This window comes from Cardiocondyla obscurior, linkage group LG10 (genome assembly GCF_019399895.1).
Source record: "Cardiocondyla obscurior isolate alpha-2009 linkage group LG10, Cobs3.1, whole genome shotgun sequence".
NCBI lineage: Eukaryota > Metazoa > Arthropoda > Insecta > Hymenoptera > Formicidae > Cardiocondyla > Cardiocondyla obscurior.
Genome location: NC_091873.1, coordinates 5558361 through 5580960, shown reverse-complemented (window position 1 = coordinate 5580960; position 22600 = coordinate 5558361). Strand labels below are relative to the sequence as shown.

The window sequence follows — 22600 nt, the reverse complement described above, 5'->3', positions numbered from 1 at the left end:
CGTCTTCCGTAATTTGCGGTCGACCGTCACTTTATCGCTGGCACTGCCGCCCCTACCGCCTCGCCCTGGTGCCGTTTATACACTTAAGGACTCCTATCGACACGTCCCACCGCTCATTTGAATCGCAAATATGCGCACGCAGGAACGGGCGTGCTGACTTGCGACAGTTTTCGAAGATGAATACACACGGCCGCCTGATGAAAGAGCGAGCTTGTCGCGCGCGAGCGCGCAGATTAATCTTTCACGTCCTGACTTTTTATCTTTCTCGATAAAGTAATTCGCAACTCCTCGCCACCTCGCGCTCCACGGTTCTATTATACATTCGTGACGGGAGGTGATCGATCCATTAAGCGCACTTTTCGCGCTTTGCACGTTTTTTCCGCACGAGAGAGAGCGGTGCGTCACTGGTAGAAATAAATAGTGTTCCAAATAAACGTAATAGTATTCCTAAAATTAAATAGCGATTGGATCTGAATTCCGTCCGACGAAATATGCGAAATGGTACGATGTACGAAAATATATAAAATTATTCTTTACGAGGCATGCTATATTGTATGTATAAATGCAGTAAATTTGCACACTGGTTAAATAAATCTTTTTTTTCTATTTATTTATTTATTTATTTTTTTTTTTTTTTGCATAGTAATATGAAATTGATTTCTCGTAACCTCGCAAAGTGTTGTATAATACAACTCTAGACGTTGACACTTCTGTCTAGACTCTAAACTACTCCAAAAGCTGTCGGCATATCGAGTACTTTTTGTCTCGAGATCGAAAACAATGACACTGCACTCTCTATGCTGCGTTCACTTGGTCAGGATGAAGTTACTCTCGAACTAAAGCAGTACTTTCCAAACTCTATTCAGAGGATATACCTGTGTACGTACACAATGCGTCTCTACAATACTGCCTTTCTAAAGAAAACAATCTAAATTCCAAAAAAAAAAGATTTAGTTTATGCTTTTGTAAATAAATTTTCTTTCAATTTTTACTCCTAATACTTTTAAACTGTTAACAAAATGCACTGTTTGTAAAAAAATTAACACGAAATTGAAAGAAAATACCTTACGTGACGCTTTTTAAACGGGTATAAAAAAAGCTTTACACATCTGTGAGTCTGACATGTCCAAAATAAGCCTTGGCTTTCCAGGCATTCAACGATAATTTGATGTTTGACAACGACTTAGTGACGACAAATCCCTTTCACCGCTTTTTTTTTCTTTTCTTTTTTTTTCCCCTTTAATAGAAAACAAACGTACAGACTAATTGATTTCATACTATGCGCAAATAAAAAAAAATGCTGTCTAAAATACTTTTCTAAGAAAAAGGAATATTACTACATTTATACATACATATACCAAAAGTTTATTAACCAAGAAACAATTTTATCTAAGTAGATATTTAAATGTTTTTCGCCGCGTACCGAGTTTACTGCGCGTTCTGACCTAACTAACGCGCGCTCGGCTGCCGCGGTCGATGACCTCCGGGCCCGCGATCAGCTGCGAGCACGTGCACGTTACGTCAGCCGACAACCATCTTTGTTGTACGGTCGACGGTCCCGGAGATCAGCGGCCGCGACAGTCGAGCGTGCGCTGGCTAAGTCAGTACACATAATAGATTAGTACGCGGCGAAAAATGTTTAGACATCTAGCTTTTCTAGATCGTTATCATCCAGAAATAATTGTGTAGTATTTTGACGCTTCAAGCGTTAAATTTCGGAATAAATACACGATTTTATAGAAAGTTAAAATTTATCATAAGTAAATATTAAAATAGACAAAAAGGTTGGCATAGAAGAGAGAAAAAGAAATATATTAATTTAATGACATGCCTGTTAAATGTAAAAATAATTAGAAATACAGATTAAATTGCGGAATAAATATGCATTCAACGAAATAATCTAAAAATAAACGACCGACATTCTGAAATTAATTCAGAATAAGGGAGGTACCATTTAAACATTGACGTTAAGATAATTTTGTTGCTTCAACTAAATTTTCAAATACCTAGATTTTCGGTGGTACTAAGCTTGACCTCGTTCAATATAATTCAGGACGTACGAATAAATCGTAAGTGTTCGGCAAAATATATTGCAGAATTTATTCAGCGAGAATAGATAAAGAAATATAAATTTATTTGATCGCGTACATCCACGAGTAGCTCTGAAATATTCTCGACAAGTTTCAGTAATTATTTCACTTTAAATAATTACTTGACATTATGAAATTGCACGAGCCGCGATCCAATAATTTGTTCAATGACAGTTTCGTGAATGAATATTTAGTTCCCGTGGGGATTGTTTCGTTTTTCATAAACGGTAAAAACTGCGGACTCTTTAACGACGGATATACTGCTGCCGTTTACTTCGAGGTTAGTTATCGAACAAAGTTCTCAACTGTACCGACTCAAAGTTATGGCATTTACGTTTTTAGACGATAACTTTTTAGCCTAAAGTTATTTTATTCTTTCAACAGTTTGTGCGAGTTAGTAAAAGCCGACAACAAAATCACTTTTTATAACCTCAGCGAAACGGAGAATTAATTTCTTTTTTTTTTTTCTTTCTTCCTTTTTTTTTAACTGAAAGGAATCGCGCCGTCGCGCAACAGAGAAATTATTTAAACAATTTATAATGTAAGAATTTTTTAATTAGAGCTCTGGTATATAGGAATGCTCTCTTTGATGTCCAGCAGTTTTAAACTACAAACGCAAACCGACGTATGTAAAAGACAAATAATAATATGGAGTGAATCTCAAACGCGCAAAGTATAAAATGGAAACCACCAATCAGATTGCTAAGGTAGGATTAAAATAAATTTATATGTTTAATCCAATTAGTGGTGTCCGTTATTTCTGTGCGCATCTGGAACGCTTCCATTATATGCGCGTATAATGTATAAAACAAATTCGTTATATCTCGCAATGTTGTTCAACTGCAATCGCTTTATTTTCGGTGTTAAGGACTTTATACTTTCGCGGATATTTAGTGAGAAAAGAAAAAGAAAACGGTGATTTAAACGTCATTTCCGTTAAACAAAAACGTCGTCTTTGCGGCGCTTTATCATCTACTTGCGCACGATGATACCTCAAGTATCTCGAGTTCTATATCGCGGCGAGTAGTTTGTAGTTTCCAGCATTACATTTCTCGTAGAAAATACGTTTTCCTACCGACACTATCAACTTGCAGCATCCAGGAAATAATATAATCGTGCCGGAGTGGTGAGCGCAACATGACGAATTTATCATCGCACATACAGAAAACAAAACTCGTATTTATCTTTTTAAAGCTACTAATGATGCGTAGATCTTTTTATTACCGCGCATCTTTCTCTCTTCTTTAAAAAAAATTTTTTTTTTTAATTGTGCGCAATAAAAATCGATAGTTTTCGATGAATATTAAAATATTTATGCACACGTAAATAAAATAGCTGTAAAATAACTAGAAAGGGAAAAGGTGGGATTGCAGGGGAGAAAGAGACACTATACGTTTATTTGACCATGTTCAATTTTCTGCAAAAGATAGACGTGATTATAGATAGAATTCTTCCGAATATCCAAGTTACGATCAAATCGGAAATTTCCTGTTTGAAAGTTTTCCTCAGATCGAGATTCTGATCGAAACTGTCGGACGCGAATACTTTCTACTCGAATTGATTGAAACTTACAGGCCGATAATTGGATCGCAACCATCGCTGGCTGAAACGTATATTTGAATGGATGCAATCGTGTTGCTTTGTCAGGTTAACGGTGGAGTCGCTAAAGACTGAATCGACGGTAAACAGCGCATAGCTCGTTCCGGATTTCTCTCATACAGATATTGTTTCTGTTAAACTGTTGAAGTATTCGGAAATCTCAACCTCAACAAGTCACGAATGCACTAGCTAGGAAATAATAACTTGAAAAGTTGAGCTTCAAATCAGCCGCATAAAAATTTCACGCTGCATCGCTTAATTGCATTTTATTGAAATTTAATTTCTTAGACACCAACAAATTCTACTCCTTTATTATTATTTTTTTTTTTACTTTATTTCTTTTTAGTTTTATTTCTAATATTATTGCGCCGTGTAGCTAATCTTGCGCGTGGATTTATAGACACGATTTTTTAAGAAGAAACGTCTTATAACCAGCTGCACATTTTTTAACGGAAGCTAGGAAACGACTTGTCCATTTGTTCCCGTGAAAATTACAACTATAATTCTTTTATTATTTTATTTATTTTCGTTACTAAACTGCTTAAAAAATTTTTTTTTTTAATCCCATTTCAGTCCAGTAGAATGGCTTGGTGTGAGATTTAAATCTAAAAAATTTAGAGGGTACTACTTGCATTGGAATTACCCGCGATGTGCAATGGAGATGAAGCCGGTCGGATTTTGCATGTTGTACATGAGCGTTACGAATGACTTGTGTGCGCGCGTGTGCGTTCACGATCGCGCGTGTTCATGATGCATAGCACTTTGAGTAATTGTTTAAATGCATAAATCGAACAAATAAATTCACGTGGGTGCGAACTGTGTAAAATTGCATTTAATATCGAGTATTTATTATTTCCACGATGCACGATTACTTTTTTCAGCCGCTCGCGCATGTTAATGCAACGATTTCTTATTTACGCTCGAGACATTTTGCTCCAAATATGGATTAACTCGTAACGTAACACGTCACACACATATACGCGCGCGAGATGTGCAAAATCTGACTAGCAGCTTCCAACGCATTGCATATCGCGTAAGATCTTTTCTTTCGGGAAGAATTAGCACCGCCGAAGTATGAAAAAAGTTTGATTAAAATGTTATCGATAACGTGATTGATGCTGGCGTAAAAGTAAATACCCTCATAAATTTTACTGCAAGTGATTGAGTGGCAAGTATGTCATCATGTTTTGTTTACCAATGTTATATCGAATTCATAAAACATAATATGACGAGCACACGTACGCGCCCGCGACCAGATTACACTTTTAATGTTCGTATCGATATGCGGCAGTATATCTGCGCATACTAGGACGTAATTTAAATGCATTAATCCTTTGAGTGGTGAACTATGATATATCGTCATATCATGCGTACGCCTGGAGAGGCAACGTCGATTTATCGTCGTTGCCGCTACATTCGCGAGATAAACAAGATAGGTGTACCGGAATTTTAAACGAGATTTCGTTCGACTATCGTTAAATACGAGTAAGCATTACGGGTCACGAGCCTACAATTATTTACAATTATTAATAACTATCGATAAAAGATTAACGGTTGGACAAATAAGTAATGAATAATTATAAAGTTATGGTTAGATACAAAAGTATCTATATTTCTTTTTCAGTAAATGGTAATTTTACGAAAATAATTAAAATAATTACTTGGTTTGAAAGCAAATGAATAAAAAATAAAAAAATAAAAATAAAAGTAAAAAAAAAGAATAAAAAAACAACGATTTTTCATGAATTTTTTTAGGTAAATGGTTGTTGATATAAATTTCATGTTTGCACACACATTAATACTTTAAAGAGTGTCTATGAATTTTAATGCTCAAAAACAACACAGAATAATTGAGGTATCTATGTGAACGTCATCCCGCACTGTCTCGTCAAATCGTTGAGATAACAAAATAAAAATTAAAAAAAAAAAAAAGAAAAACATTCAAACAAATCAAAACATATTTATTTGAAAACATTCAAGCTGATAATGACAAATCGTTAAAAAGAGACTTTTTGACATCGTAACGAATTACGTTTGCTGAAATTGAGTTTAGTATCATAACCGTAACTTCCAAACTACAGAAAAAGCGTTTGCACATTGCACATTAAAATTCTAGATCACGAACCTTTCTACATTAAAACTCTTGTTTCAGAAGTGATTCGTATAAATTGAAGCAAAACTTTTTAGTTTAAACAAAGGAATATCGAACTCTTCCAAGGTCCATTGCTTAACTTATTAATTCTCTTTCAATCTCCTCTTTACTCCCTTTTTCTTTTCGTCAGAAGAGTCCTCTTATCTCTTCCCCTTCATTCGTAATCCTTTGAATCAATATTCGCTTTCTCGCTTTCCGTTCTTTACTTCTCTAATTATGACACACGATAACACGTATCATTTCCACTTTCTTTGAAAGTAATCGCACTTGAGTTTTTCTTTTTTTTCTTTTTTTTTTCTCTGCAAGTTTTTATTTATCTATTACTCAGATATACGTACACTTGGATTTCAATTTTTACTGTTTGACTTTAGAAGCTTCTGTTCAAACTTTCAATTTTAATTTTGTATGTGTCCCAAATACCATTCTAGAGAATTTCGTTCTAATATATCATTTTAATAAATCATATTGGAAGAAGTTCTTTAGGAAGTTGAAGAGCGAGCAATAGATCATGTTTATATAGTCTCTCTTTCTCGAGTTCACTCAACATTCTACCTCAGAACTAAATCGCTCAAACTATTATAATACCAAAATTTTCAAAGAATCGCATTTCAATAAAAAAAATAAAGAAGGTTATTTTAAAAAAATGTACAAAAATTATTTTCTTTAAATTTTTTAACTAAACATTTTTATTAAAAAGATTAAATTTTCTAGTTATAAATGAGTAATAAAGAGTTAAGTTCTCGGTTAAACACATGTTTTAAAATATACGGTACACGTTTAATCGTCCTGTACGTTCATCTGACACGAGTACCCACTGAGAGTACAAGTGTAAATAATATAAACACGAGCGTCCGGAAAATTAGAAAATGTTTAATCAACGTATGCCGTGTGATAAACTGGCGTGTATATTTAAGTGAAAATGTACTTCTTGTATTTTTTGACGCTTATGTACACATTATTTGAAAACAAGGAAAGTTTCCCTTAATTTTTTATTTGACTGGTTTTGTCTTTTGACACATTATTATATATTTATTAATTTATTTCATTAATATTTAAATTAATTCTTTAATTAAAAAATTTATCAATTTATTTACGTGTGGAATAAGGAACTCCACTATTAAAAAAAAAGAAAAAATTATATTCCTTATTTAAAATGCCTACTCAAATGATTTTACCAGAATTATGTCGATTAAACAGTTTGTTGAAATTACGTGACACAGATGTAACTTATTACAATTATTAATTAATATTATAATGAGATGTAATATAATTATTATATTATATGTATGCTTATTATACATATAATCTACTTTTACATTTATGCATCTGTGTTTACCAAGTAATAATTGTTTCGAATCTTCAACACCCTCCTCTTTAAAATCGTGTAAATTTCATACAGTTCAGATTTTTTTTTCCCCCCAATAAAGTAATACAAACTTTACGATATATTTTATACCAATAATAATATCAAAAGACAAAGAATTAATTCGCGGGCGATCGCCCAGCAACGAAAAATTGTAATCCAATATTTAAACTGAAAAAAGCGCGATATTTGGAGAAGAAACTTTCGAGAGAATACGTGAATGTCAAGTGGATAAGACAAAAGGAAGCAGTCAATACGTGCGCGCGAATAATGCTCGTAGCTGCTTCTACTCCGCGCGGTCCGGAATCCGCTCGACTTTGACGAAGGATGGGGGAGAGCGTGCGCAAACAACCCGCGGAAAAACATCCCCAGTCGAAGGGGAAGCCGGAAAGATGGTTATACTCACCGGTGCGCACCAGCACGTTGAGCAGGATGTACAGGACGAGGGTGGTGACCCGGTATCCGTGTATTATGATCATCAGCCACTTCGATGCATTGAATCCTGCCGCATGCCATACGCCCGTGCCCTCGTGCACCATATTTTCCCGTTCAGACCAGCCTCAAGGCCGTCGACGTTCCGCATGTGCGCTCCCCTCGTCCTCATTCGCCGGCACTCTGCAACGTGAGCGGCAAACGATGTAACACGAACGCCATTCGGTGACATAATTCTCGCATCTCGATCTCGCATCTACAACTTCTACGAGCCACGAGGAGCTCGCGCCCTCGCGAATGCCGTCGACGCGAGCTTAAACGGCGAGAGAGTTCGTTTTGCAAGAGAAACGATAAGATATTAGTCACGTTGAGACGCTCGGAAATTCCTGACGCGACTTACGCGCGCGTTTACCCTTGCTCGTCGCAGATACAATTACTTTGATCTATAGCGTCAGTTTTGTCCGATCCGATCGGTGCCGAAGTGGATTCTAACAATATTTTATTGAAAAAGAGTAAGAGCGTTTAGAATTATTTAAGAACGAGAAAGTTTAAGGCGAGCGTTTTCCAAGATATTGTCTTGGGACCCGTGCTGTGTTTGCTTTGCACTCATGATATTTCAACTTTAGGAAGTATTACGATCGTTACATTGACCGATGAAACTGTAGCAATGACTATAGCTTATAATAAAATAAACTCGACAAAAAATCTATACGCAGTTGCTCCAAAAATTTCGAAACGAACAACGAAATAGCATATGAAACGTGTAAAGATAGAAAAAAATAGAAAGAACTTATTATTCGTTACGAAAAAATATATTGGGTGACGGGAAAATCTTTACAACACTGGGAATGCATCAAAAAATGTAACATTGAAATATTTCAACGTTTCAAAAACAAAATATTAAATAACATAAATAATGCTTCTTGATGCGAGAAATAATGACCCACACAAAGCCTTGCGTATAGCACACGCGAGGGATGAGATAAAAAAATTTGCTGCAAGTCATAAAAACAGACCTCGTCAACATGTAAACCTCGGGGCTATTCAGCTTCCAGATAACACAAACACTGTTAAGAGAGTCAAAAGAATAAAACCTTTTGAATTAAGTCAATGAGACACAGTAATTAACAGTCCGACTACAAAAGCAGTCGGTAACGAACTTTTATAATCTCTCCTAGTAAATTGAGTTAGAAAAAACATTGTTTTATTATATAAAAACTTATACTTTTTTTTTTATTAATTTTATTTACAAGTTTTCTGTAGTTTTTAATCGAGTCTCTGAAACCGATAACACGTCGTAAACCATAGATCACTCAATTATAATTACGTGCACAAATTAGGACCATTCGGAAAATGGCTTACGCGAAACGTGCACAAGGTTTGTTCTAATATTATTTAAAAATGTAATGATATTTACAAAACGTTTAAAAGCGAATTGTTAAAATGTATACATATATTATAAAGAAAGTGATTAACAACTTATTAATTTTACAATCGTTCTATTGTGTTCTATTGCGTAACAATACCTTTTGTTGTTACAACTGTGTTAATAATTATTGTATATCACGGAATTAACTATTTATTAATTGTATTTTAACTGCATAATATACTTATAATACACTTAATTAACTTGATGTTTGTTCGAACAAAAACAATTATGTGTTAATTTTCGGGAATATAATTCTCGCAAGCGAGTTTCAAAGTCGAAAATACTCAGATTTGCTGATCAATAAATTCATTATAAAAATAAATTAAAATTTAATCGCGAAAAATATGCAGTTCTTTACAAATTTATCTTTTTATTAATGTTTACGATTAACGGGTTTAATTTATCTCAGATTATATTTATCTAAGACCGGCTAATTATATTTATTTTTCTGAAAAACGGCATGGTTTTAATTAACGAATGATGCCATTAATTACTCCCAAACGATTAATTCTAAATAAGTGAGGAACGTTGTATGTTTCGCTGAATTTAAAGGCGAGCGCTTCTCTCAATCGATATATATTATTATATATTTTACAAATAACTCGTTATAATTAACTCTTAAAAAATTTCTACCGTTTACTTCGCGATGTAATAATCGCGTGATTACCGGCAATCTCTGTCGTTGCCAAATTTAATTTACGTACAATGGTTGTAGTCCTGCGTATTATATGTTTTGACAGATGCTATACGTTGAAATTATGTAGCTGGCATATCAAAGAAACTAGCTTCGCATAGCGCTGTATAGAGCAAAGCAAGCGATGTGCCGTCATAGAAACTAGCATACAGCTAATTATACGGGAAAACGTATATTGCGAGACGCAGGCTTAAGTGTGAGAAATTATGAGATTGCATACTAGATTAATTAACTAGATCATACATATGTATATGTAGAGACGTCAGACGTAATTTTTTTTTTAATACTGTCGCAGGGAGGTTCGAAATAAAAGTTTTAAAAAGTCAAAACCCGAAAACACGTTAATAATTTAAATAATAAAAAAATTAAAGAGGCGAGCAAACGTGAAACCTGATATTTTCATATATGTATATAGAAACATATAAACAAGTTGAAACTGATTCAGTAATAATTAAATCTTCAAGAGAGGTACAGTAGGTATTGATCGCCCAATTCTACTTGCGGTGAATGAGAATCGATTGGAACGCATCAGGCTATTTGAGATGCGGTATAGTTCGGTGATCATCCTACCATACTGCGAAGGAAGCCGATAGTACCTATTAATGTGAGTAAACAGGTTCGTCGGTCGTAAAATCTCTCGATTCCGTCGCGAGATATTATATAAGATCTCCGAATAATTTCTATCAATGTCAAGCACGCTTGTCTAGAGATGTCCCACGTATCAATTTAATAAACGAACTAGGTTTTTACACAAAAATATAAAAAATATTTTAATTGAATTTATAAGAAAATTAGCCAAGTACGTAAGAAATAAATAAAATGAATAATTTTTGAAATATGTTTTAGAACATTTTAAAATAATTTTAATTTGAAAACAATTCGAAACTTCTAAATATAAGTGGATATTTCGAAGTTATTTAATACAACGTAAACCAGTTCAGTTCTCCGTCTTTTCTGCGTTAAGGAAATACGCGATATAAATCGACTTCCGAGTAGTTACTAGCGCCAAAATTTTCTTCTCGCGCAACAAAAGATCTCAGAAACTCGTCTTGCGTAAGAAAGTGTAATCTAGAATGCGTCACCTCAACGGACGAGAATCTTCACCTAAATCTTCTCTCACACTGTCTATCTCCTGTCGACTAAAGCTCTGTCAAAGTGTGACAGTATATCCAAAAAATGTATGAAAACATATCGTATTAAGACTCTTGTTCACTCGCTTCAGATTTTTTTTTCTCTTTTAGTTGATTAAATTTCAATTTAATTCCAATCTTAATCTTTAGTTTGATATGGATTTGAGTCGCAAGAATAATTTAGCTTCTTCACGTTACTTTTTATATCTTTTAGTATATTTTAATTTTGCCAAGTATTTCGACGCAGACTTTCTTTAACATTTCTTTGAATAAAGACACGCAAGAAGATATTCGCTAACGATTTACCCAGCAAAGCAAATACTTATTCAGTAATTAATCGCCATTTTCGAAAATGAATCGAACAAGATTTTTTCACGAATTATTAACGCTGTCGTAGCTTCAGCGGCCCGGTAAAGAGAACTTCAGTACAAGTCTAAAAGGGGAATAAAACGTTTCCTAGCAAGTATTTTACTCAATGCTGCTTTCCGTCCTGCAGCGTCTATCGGCGCAAGGTATAACGGTTACATAGAATATCTTTCACTGACGGAATGTAACAACGTTCTCGAAGTCCACTGTCGCAACGTACTACCGTCCCGAACATCAAAGTTCTCTTCGGTTGCTAATTTCGAATGCGAAACGTCGAATGAAAGGGTCGGGCAGACATTTTGCAACGGCGTTTCTATTCTGATGACCAAGCAAATCACGTGCACGCTAACGTTACGTTTCGCAAACCTCCGTTCTCGTATTCCGTTCCTTCTTGAAGGTTATTTCGATCGACTTCCACCAGCCAGAAAGCTCGACATCAGGCTCGACTTCCACTCGTTTTTCGCAAATTGAGAATCGCCCGGTCGACCTCCCGTTAATATTCTTAAATCGTCACGCGCTTTCATAGAGCTCGGTAATTGGGAATGGCTAATTCAATCGGCGGAAATTCAGATTCCACTCTGGGGACGAAAATTAAACGCGGCGTCGACTTTAAAAAATGTACAAAGAGAGAGAGCAAATAAAAAAAAAAAAAATAATGCGAAACAAAGAAAGAAGAACTCTGAAATGGCGGAAGTTTTTAAACTTTTTATCGAGGGGTTTTTTTTTTATATATATTCGACGCGAGAAACTTCCCCACGACCTAATAATGGATTTAAAAAATGGAGGTCATGTTTTCAAGATCGCGGGTTACTTCTTTGTCTCGGTGTAACTCCCTGCATATTTTCCGTACTTTATCAATAAAACTTCGTCGCGGTGATACTGAATAACTTTGTGTCAAATAAAACGGGAATGAGCGAAGTAACGTGATGAAATATTAATTAAAAACGATGTAATTAAAATCTTCAGCACGTAGAATTAATAAAAACAAGAGATTTTAACTGTGCTGAATTATTTAGGAGAAAAAACAAAACTTTCGAATCACGTTTACACATATAGTACATAATTCCATAAATTTTTGGAAATTGTATTACATAAAATAAAAAAAAAACATACAATAAATAATATAAATAAAAAATATTTAATTATTAATTGGACGCAATATGTAATTAAAAGTATAAATTATGAATTAAATCTGTGAAAATATCAAATTGCCTCACCAACTTTTCGATGTTTAACGATAGATTAATGACTTCATTATTAATTCGCGCATTATATTGAACTTAAATCAATTGAGAATAGAATATCACACACATACAACACAGAAATTATTAACCCGAGCAAGATAAATTCGCATTACTTTGCATAGGCATTTCAGTCAATTACCTATAGCGGTTATTAATAATTTTCGCAATTACACTGCTGCGTAATTATTATTTAGCAGTAATTGTGTGCGAAACGAGTAATTTCGTCCGCGAACGTAATGCGAAAATTTGAAGCTTATCATTTAAAATCACTTATCGTTACTTGTATTGATTTTTCCGAACACCTCGCAATACCCGCAATAGAGAGACGCTGCGACTTCGTATTTCGGCGAACGCTAAAGTCGCGCAACCAGACTTCAATCGTTCAAATTACGTCCTCGCGGCCGCAACGTCGACGCTAATCACGAGCGCATTTCTACAGAAATAACGTTGTACGTTACCTGAATACCAATACAATAATCGATACGTGCGTGCACCTTTGTCGTACAACTAGATAACGTTACTTTGAGGCTCCTGTTCGCTTACTTTGACCGAAGTACGAGGCGTCGTCGCTAATTGTAAGCGGCATCGCTTATAACATTTAAAATATATTTCCAGCCGTTCACGTTTCATCCCGGAATGGCGTTTTTTTTTTCCGTGGCACTGACGTTTTTCGCTCTCGAAAAAACCTCGAGCATGAAACGTTTCGCGTTGAGGTCAACGATACATACGTAGCAGACCCGATAATCGTGCACTGCGCGTGCGAATTTTTTATCAAAAGTTTTTGCCAAGGTCTCAAAATGTTTTCACTTGCGTGCATTTTTTACGTCTGCCTACACCTGCTCACTGTGCGCTAACTGTATATATTTTTTTCCCCGCATTAACACTTCCGTTGCCGTTTAAAAAAAATTCTCGCCGGAAGTATGTTGGTTCCATTTTAAATATTCGCGCAATTAGTTGAATGACTTTTTTTTTTTTTTTTTTTTTTTTTGCTTTTTGTTCTAAGATGCACACGACGTCTCGATACCGCCTGCGGAAATGGCGCGGAAAAAAAAATCAACTCTAAAACTTATTTAAATATATTTACATATATTTGTAATACTTGGGTGTTTTGTGCTCGTTGCAGCGTTAAGTTGTATCTACGTGTCGAATAAAAATACGCAAACTGAAAATGAATGGAAAAATTTAAAATAATTTACGTGCATTAAAATTTCTGATAAATGTCTTTAGTAACGGCGAGATAAATTCCCGATTTGGAAATGTTAATTCGTACTGGCGCAGAAAAACTTGATATACGCGGTTGCGAATTATTATTATTATTTTTTTAATTTCAATAATAAAAATGCTTTATGTGTTCCATTGAGAATTCACTTTGTATTCTTATTGTGGTTATGTCCGCGGTTTAATATTTTCTAAAAGAAATCGCTTTAAAATACTTTAGCGAACAAATGCCGATCCCATTAGCAAAGCTTGTAGGAAAAAAAAAAGAAAAAAACCAGATAAAAAAGAAGAGCGCACTCGTTGGAAGTAGTCGTTACTTTACATTCATATTCTGTTTAGCATAGTACAGTAGGTATTCGAGTAATTCGAATTTTTCCTAAAACTTCAAAAACTCGAAAATTACGCAGCGCAACATAAATCTGAATATTCTGTGACACTACGTGTAATATTTATTTATTGCTAATACTTCATTTTCGAACGTTTGACATTATTTTGTGTGAAATGTAAATTTATTAAGAGTATTTGTGTCAAATAAACTAATGATTGCCACGTACAACTTTACTTAAAACTAGTCTAAAAAATATTTTAAGTTTATATTTTTTGGAATTTTTTTTTTAATACAAAACTGAATTGCGTTAATTGTTAATTTCGCGACAAACAACTTTAAAAAAAGAAGAAGAAATACGCGAACATTACTTTATTTCTATATTTTTTAACACAAGTTGTTATATTTTTATCTACAACATTTAATTTTGTGACGGGTCATAAATCAAGATATTTTAGAACAGATTTATATTAATATATCAATAGAAAGTTAATTATAAAATTAAAAAGGTTTTATGGATTTCATCACATATGCGTGGTAAAAATTTCAATTTAAGGCTGCTACTCGCGATCACCCTGACCATCTTGGATTGACGTGACGTCAAAAGCGAGAGAAAATGTATTATAAAAATTCTTGCGACGTGCATTAAAATAAAAACGTTTCCCAGCAAAATAGCGCTCGCAGTCGATTAAATAAACTCGCGAAATGCACCGAAAAATTCTCCCTTTTGTTTCGGCAGTTAATGCAAAATCCAATGAAATTGAGTTTTAATCAAAGACAAGAATAAGCCGCTTGACAGCCGGAATGGAAATAAATGTTTTCTTATATACGTAAAATTACAACAAAATGGAAGTCCGCGGTACATTTCAACGCCATGACAATTATTTTAAATACAAAAGCATCACATTGAAATGAAAAATGACACCGCGAGAATAAATTTTCTCTCTTGACCATTTACGTTTTTTAGCTTATAAATTCGTCAAGCCGTCAACGCAAAATTCGGTAATTAATTCGGCAATCGAACCGAGAGCTAAACGTTTTACATTGCCCTTCGCGAGAGTTTTTAATTAAAGTCGCGATCGCTAAACCCATACGAAAGGAATATAATTTTCCCCGCGACTTCACGGTGATATTATCTATGGACCATTAATATGTCATGTAGGTTCGCTGGCTTCTGCATAATATTTGCCGATTAAAAAAAAAGGAAGAGGGCGGGGAAAAAAATGTTAACGCGGCGCACGCGGTATTTGAAACAAATTATGCACATATATAATACAGGTCGATATTCAGTGTATAATGAGATCGTGCAATGTGAATGAATATTGGTCGCCAAGAATATAGATTTCCAATTGATTATTTTTGCATGTATTATATTCGGTTTATGAGCTAATGTAGCATAATTGATGACGCCGGTTGCAAGGAACACTTTCCGTTTTCCGCGTATTATTTTCAAGCGTGTCATTCGCAGACACGTATAATTAGAAAAGCCTTTCAACGAGAGAAATTCAAATATGCAATAATTTTAATCTCTCTGGGGAAGTTTATAAGCCTCTAATTAACGGAATAAGTGTAAAGAACGAAACAATGGAACGGAATAATAATAATAACAATATACAAATCCAAATGCAATCTATTTAATAGTTTGATTGTGAGCTTTATTTCTGTTGTGTCAATATCTATTTGTTTGTTACAAATACGTACACGTTTGTGTGCAATTTCGCGGTGGCAGTAGATGAAATATTAATTGCTAGTTAATATTAATATTTTAATAAAGGTCCGATTTATGCTCCAATTATTTTCTTCGCGCGTCGCGCTTAAGTTCTTGGTTTTTTTATTTACTTTTTTCACATACTCGATCCGGCGGAATAAAAAAAAATATATATGTATAATAAATCTCATTAAATCGTCCAGTGATGCATCGTAAAACGGTTATATTGGTTAACATAAAATGTTGAAAATTAAATTCAGATTTAATTATAGCGACAAACAAGTATTATTTGCTGAAACAAGAAATACAATTTAAATATAAAAATTTTTATTTAATGTATTATTGATGAAAGCATTATTGTTGCTTTAATAATATCATTTTTAATATTATCTGGTCGAAAACCATATTACAGTAAATACTATAATACAAACAGTATTAGCAGACAGTATTATTATATAAATATTTTAATTGATTGTGAGTATTTCAATATTAATTTTAGAAATTAATAAACAGTTCATAACTAAAGAAAAAAAGAATATAATAGTTAAATTCTTCACTTTTCTTCTATGTGCAAAATAAACTTCGTATATTGTTGTAAGATTAAAGAAAGGGGGTGCGCTGTAAATTAATTAAAAAAAAAATTTTTTTTTAACGCGAAGATCTTTTTTAAAATAATCAATTTTTGTGAATTAAACTAATTCTTACGAAACGAGAAACCACAATAACACTTTGCCAAACCGATATTTACGAATCATTTAATTTATTTGTTTAATCTAAATAATGTCATTACGGGTTAATTAAAACAAATTTATCCCGTTGTTATTTCTGGCGGACACGCGCCACCGATTAAACGTTAAATCATTTCGTGACAATTGATAGGGGTAATCGATACCGAGCCGCACATTGTTGAGTTAGCGCCGAACGTGGTTTCGCTTCTTTAATCGACGCAGGTGACCGCGACGCAGTTTTGCACATAGACGCACGCGAAGCACGAGAGGCGGAATGCAACTTCCAAGTAGAGCAACGGCAAAATACAATTTCGGTGAGACGCGATGCGCTACACTCGAAGAGACTCGGCGCTATCGGATTAGAGAACGAGATATTTTATTTTCCCCGATGCGTCTTGCGAGGGGAAATTTTCGCGTATCGCGGTACAAATCGATCCAATAATTTTGCGTTACGGGCCGCTGCGTTTGAGGAATCTCGCGATTCCTCTTGTTCGAAAGCAGGCTTTCAGTCGTTTTTGACTTCGGTGCGTTTGGCCCTCGAATGCGCTTTGTATTGCAAAACGCTGCGAACGCAGCATGCCGAGTATTTGAATTTAGAACTCGCAAATTTGTATATACATATATAAGATACGCGTTTATAAGCCGCGAGAATTTGTTAAAATTAAATTGTTAATAGAAATAACGTAAAGTAGCAAGTAGAAATCGTCCGATGAATTTATTAACAAATTGGTTTCGTTTCACTCGTGATTCAATCTCTTTTCATCTATGGTCTTCGCATTACAGGCATGCCATCTGGCAATTATCTAGAGAGCCTGTGGGGTTTAATTTATATATAAAAAAAAAAAAAAAACCCAAAAAAAACCTGGCGTTTGAAACTTTTCATAGAATGTGCGAGAAAATGGTTAGCGATACACGCTTCGCGGGATTCAACGCTTTGATGGAGTTTTGTAGGTGATGCTAGAGTTAATTGCTGCAATTGCCAAATGCATGTCGGCAGGCTGCATGCAAGTGAGGACCTCTTGGTGTCAGTTATAGTGATACATTGCGTTTTGTTATCTAGCCCAAGAGTTATCTGAATCTCTCAATTTAATATACTTTTCAATAGTATTTTTTTCCTATAACTATTTCTATATCGTAAAAAATTAAAAAAAAAAAAAAAAAGAAGACTTGAAATTTTTCCAATTCCATTTAGAGACTTTTTCGCTACATTTCAATTTATAGGACACGAATGAATTAAAATCTCATCAACATAACTAAATTAATAGGCAGAGTCACTTGAATCAATACGTGTGTAATATATACGAGTATTGATTTGAATAAAGAATGAGAGTTATCCACTTTCAAAATAAATTAAAAAGTAGTAGCATTATTCACCATAATTATAATTATTCAGTTATTAATCCAAGTTGTTTCATGTTATTAATATACATATGTTATATTTTTCATAATTTTATTTTATTACTCTCATTCCTTTCTTAAAAAAAAAAATAAAATAAAATAAAATTACGGGAAACACTGTTGAATTGTTTTTTAAATTTAACAATAGAAGTATTTTTAGCAAATTACAATTCTTCTCTCTTATTTATCTCCTACAGTTCCGTTAAGATTGTAATTCTTACTAGAGCGGTGTATGTATTCCGTGAGTCTTTTCTCTTTTTGTCTCCGTTTCAGTAAAATAAACAGAAACAGCTTTACGAACGCCCCTTGCTGGTGAATAAACCAGTATTACTTTGCAAGTGGTGGAAAATGGCTAGGTAAACTCGCACTGGAACATTATTGTTACAATCATCGGTATAGTATGCGTGAAACCGTGGAATTGGAATCTTCCAGTTAGTTTTCTTTTCCTTTTTTTTATCTAACGATATATGGGCTCAGGAGAGCAGAGAGAATAACACCTTCATTTAGTGCATTCCCGGTGTTTGTATTTTTTTCCCTCGGGGTAACGTCACTCAGCTTATCCGATTACTTATTTTTTGAAAGATAATTGTCATTTAAAATCTAAATATGAAAAAAAAAAGAAATCACTGCGACAGGCACTTACTACATAAATATAATTATTCAACAGATTAAACTAACATGCACATTAGTGGAATTACGAGCATAACGAGTTAAAAAGTTGAATAATTGCGGAACAATGAATCTTTTATTTTGTTCTGAGAAAACGCGATTTAAAAGTTTAAAATTTGCATAACGCGGCAGCTGTCGCGGGCGCAATCGAGTGCACAACGCGTTAGTATCTTTCACAATTTTTTTTTTTTATAATGTTTTATCGTATTTAACTTCTTATGTGTATAAAATGAAACTGAGTATTGATACGTGCACAATGTGAGGAAACTGTCATTACGGGCGAGATAATTCTCTCGAAAATTTATGCGATTACGTTTCTGAAATATAAATTGAAAATAATATAGGTACTTATTTCTCGTACACATTCCGAGCCACTTTGTTCCTTTACGACGTGTAAAACCGCGGATCTTGACAACATAAATCTACATTTCCGCAAAGCCACTTGCGAACGTGGGTTCTATGCGGGGCTATATTCGCCGCGTGTTCGTAACTGTGAAGATAAAAACCTATTCAGAAGTTTGTTAAAGCACTCTGCGTGCACTCGCACGCGTGATTGTACGGACATATAATATGCATCAAAAGTGTCAAACTGAAACCGCGCGCAAAAAAAAAATGTGCATTTATCAGGAGAATCGAATTATACCGCGGACAAATGTCGGAATTTCATTTATGGCAGGTTTCCACGTTCGACAAGCGCACGCGAACTCGGTAGCTGTCCGCAAAATACTGTCCTGAGAAATACTTTCAAATATTATTGACTTAATTAGCTAATTTTATTCAAAGTTTGACAGGCGTACTTTGTAATTTATCTATACTTTGAGAAATTGTTTATTCAACATTAAAAAGCATGAAAGAACTATGTGTAGTTTAGAGAAGCACCCGAAATTCTGGGCAAGATGAAAACGCATTAATATGAAAGAAAAAGATTCATTGTAAATTATTTGGCATCTAATAAAAAAAAGTCTAATATTCGTTAAATTTGTTATTAATTTAAATAAGTTGAAATAAAGTTAGGAGACAAAATAAATCAGTAATTACACTATATGTACAACACATATTATTCTTATTTTAATGTTCTATTAATTTTTTATATTTTATTCTTATTTATTTCTTTTTAGTTTTCTTCATAGAATTTATTTTTTTTTCTGGTAATATTAGGTTAAGTGAAGTTACCTAGAAAATGTAACAACCAACTAGTCCTTAATGTCGTAAACTCAATTCCCATATGTTTTTTAATTACATGTTGTGCGTTAAAAATATAAATTTCAACGCAAATAAAAGTTGCAGCTAACTGGGAGGTTTTCAACTGAAAAAAAAAATTCCAGCTAAAACAACAGAATGTAATTGCTTTCATAACTGACATGATAAGGGATTTTCGCGTGTGTTTACGTCGCGTGCGGCTCGTCGGTTTGAATCTGACAATTGCAATTAACTCTTTGTGCGTTTGCACGCCGGAGGAAAAGAAAAGTTTATAAATATAATTCGCTACGTAATGCGGGCGCTTGTTCGGGTATTACGATCGAGCCACGTCCACCTCGCGGAGATATTTCTTTTCAATGAGGTCCTGCGGGACATGGAGGGAGCGTCCGGTTCCGATAAAGCCGATAAATTTCCGCGGCAAATGTCTTCTCCGATAGCAATTAGTATTCATAAAGTGCGGAGAGACTTCCCCCCTTCCCCCTCCCCATGGGAGAGAGGCCCCGGTTGTAACTTAATCCACCGTATTGCCGTACAAATGCCCATTGGTTAATCTAAGCCGCGCTGTATTCAATCCACCGCGTATATCTGTGCTGTATCATTACTTACAGTGGTTGTCGTCGTGCTCCGCCGTCTCTATCGTCGTAACGACGCTCGCATCCGTTTCGCCTCATTTTTTCTCTTTATTACTCGTTCTTATATCGCCTAGGTCGCTCGTTAAAGTTCGCGCCAGTGCTCGTCTTCTGGAGCTTAACGTTCGCCGTAATAGAGATACGAAAAGCCCATCCACTTGCGAAGCTGTACTTAGCTACCCTTCGACGGCGCGCTGTAGACGCGGGATCGAGATGTCTCAGAATGATTAACACGTATCGGAAAATTTTCCAGGGGCGCGCACTAACGTTTTTTCACTCTCGCTTAAATCGACGATGGTGAAAAACAGAGAGAGAAAGAGGGAGAGAGAAAGAGAGAGAAAAAGAGCCGCTGTAACAAACGATTGGATTCGTAAAGTGCGTTCTCCGCGATACGATAACGCACTCCCCTGGCTGTTGGAGTTCTTGATTGATCAGCGTATGTCGTTATCGATTTCGCGTAACGACGGTTTAGCTCCGGAGAGAGAAGTTTTACAACCCGCGATTTTTTTAAGACTGAAATATTTCGTATCTCTTTGCGTTTGCTTCATATCATTTTTGTCATTATTTGATTATATGCGTCTCCGATGTACGACATAAAAGACGATAAGTCTCATTGCAAAGATTGTTGGAAAAGGAAATGTAAACGTCACAAAGACGATTTCTTCTTAAATATTGAAATGTTCTTAACGTATCATTTTACATTGTTCTCTTATCGTTGTTTGACATCGCAAAGTCGTTAAGAGAAAATGGCTTTGAAAGCTTCTTCCTCCGCCACATAGAGCCCCGAGATTTTTTTGAAAGCTTATACGAACGCGCTAATTAAGAGAAAGCGCTTTATTCTTTTCTTACGAAAAGCTCCTTTTATAAAATTAATGTGTAAGTAATGCTGGACTTACAAAAGATATTATATATAGAATAAGACCATCACATTAGCATGATAATAAGAATATATTGATTGATTCGGCTCACGTTGAAACTGAATTCTCGTTAATAGGTATTTTAATGGTGTTAAGGACACATAATACTTGTTAATAGGACACGTTTTAAAATTGAAAAAAAATGAATTTAATAATATATTTATAAATAATTCCAATTAATTAAAATTTTACATAATTAAAATTAATTCTTTTAAATAATCGTGACATATGATAATTTTGAATTAAAATTATAATGATAATTTTACTTTGATATTGCAATAATCACATAGAGTATAATAATATTTTTATTTCAGTCGTGACATATTTCAATTTTTTAATTTTCCAACGTTTTGCTATCGAACAATTTTCTCAAGAAAATGTGAAATAGTTACGATTATTCGAACGTTTAAATAATGAATAGACAATGAATTCGACGATTGATCGGATCGGTACTTTCCACGTGGTTATGCGGCTCGGCAAAGATAATGTCCTTCGAGTTTACGTTGCGTCATAAAAATACTTTCTAAGCTCCACAATTACCCGTATATGTACGATAAATCGTGATATACGTGCAATTATATTTTTACGAGGAGTTCTTTTAAAGTTAGCGCGCCGTGTCTTCGGGAACGCATCCCTTACATACCGAACTCCCTGTGCTTTCAACAAAAAAACAGCTTACCCTCAACATTTTACGATAGCTCGAGCATGTCCTGGTTATAGTACGAGGCCGAATTGCCCCCCGCGAACTATATCCACTTTGCTCGAATTTCAAGAGCGACGGTGGATCCTTAAAGAGGCAAGTCCCTCGTAATCCGTGAAGCCACACATTCGAGAGAGGCCTTAGACCGGGATATCCTTTATGAACCTCGTCTCGAATTCCACAAAGACACGAACTAGCCGCGGCATGTACGTTCGATAAAGATATTCGTATAGCGTCCCCTCTCAACACGGTGACACAACTCCTTTGACAATTTATCAGGACTTTAATTGCTGCGGTTTTGATACTTCCCCGTCGTTTCTTTGTTATTTCGGTGACTATTGTGCGCTCTGCGCCACAATTCCGAACGAGTTCTAGACACGTAAAGTATGAAACGGACGCTACAAAACAGATTATTTAGGCTAAGTAGGGTTGGAATAAGTTAGTTTATGTGATCTAATTAATGGTGTCCGTCTTACACCGAGCAATTAAAATTTACTACACATTTTAATGACAATTTTAACAGAAAATTCTGGGGTCGATAATGAGTTAGTAAAGCAATTTTCTCGGACGTCTCAAAAATTGAAATTAAATTTATCACGCCGTGTAGCG

At 34.7% G+C, this 22600-nt stretch overlaps 1 protein-coding gene across 3 annotated transcripts in view; it reads right to left on the bottom strand.

Annotated features, from left to right (window-relative positions):
• The window catches only part of LOC139106295 (lachesin), a 91828-nt gene that overhangs the window by 49813 nt on the left and 19415 nt on the right, over window positions 1–22600 (bottom strand). For all 3 annotated transcript variants that reach the window (XM_070662924.1, XM_070662926.1, XM_070662925.1), the window contains one exon: window positions 7611–7819. In XM_070662924.1, coding sequence (XP_070519025.1) covers window positions 7611–7743 — 133 coding nt within the window. In that variant the 5' untranslated portion in view covers window positions 7744–7819. The remainder of the gene's footprint in view (window positions 1–7610; window positions 7820–22600) is intronic.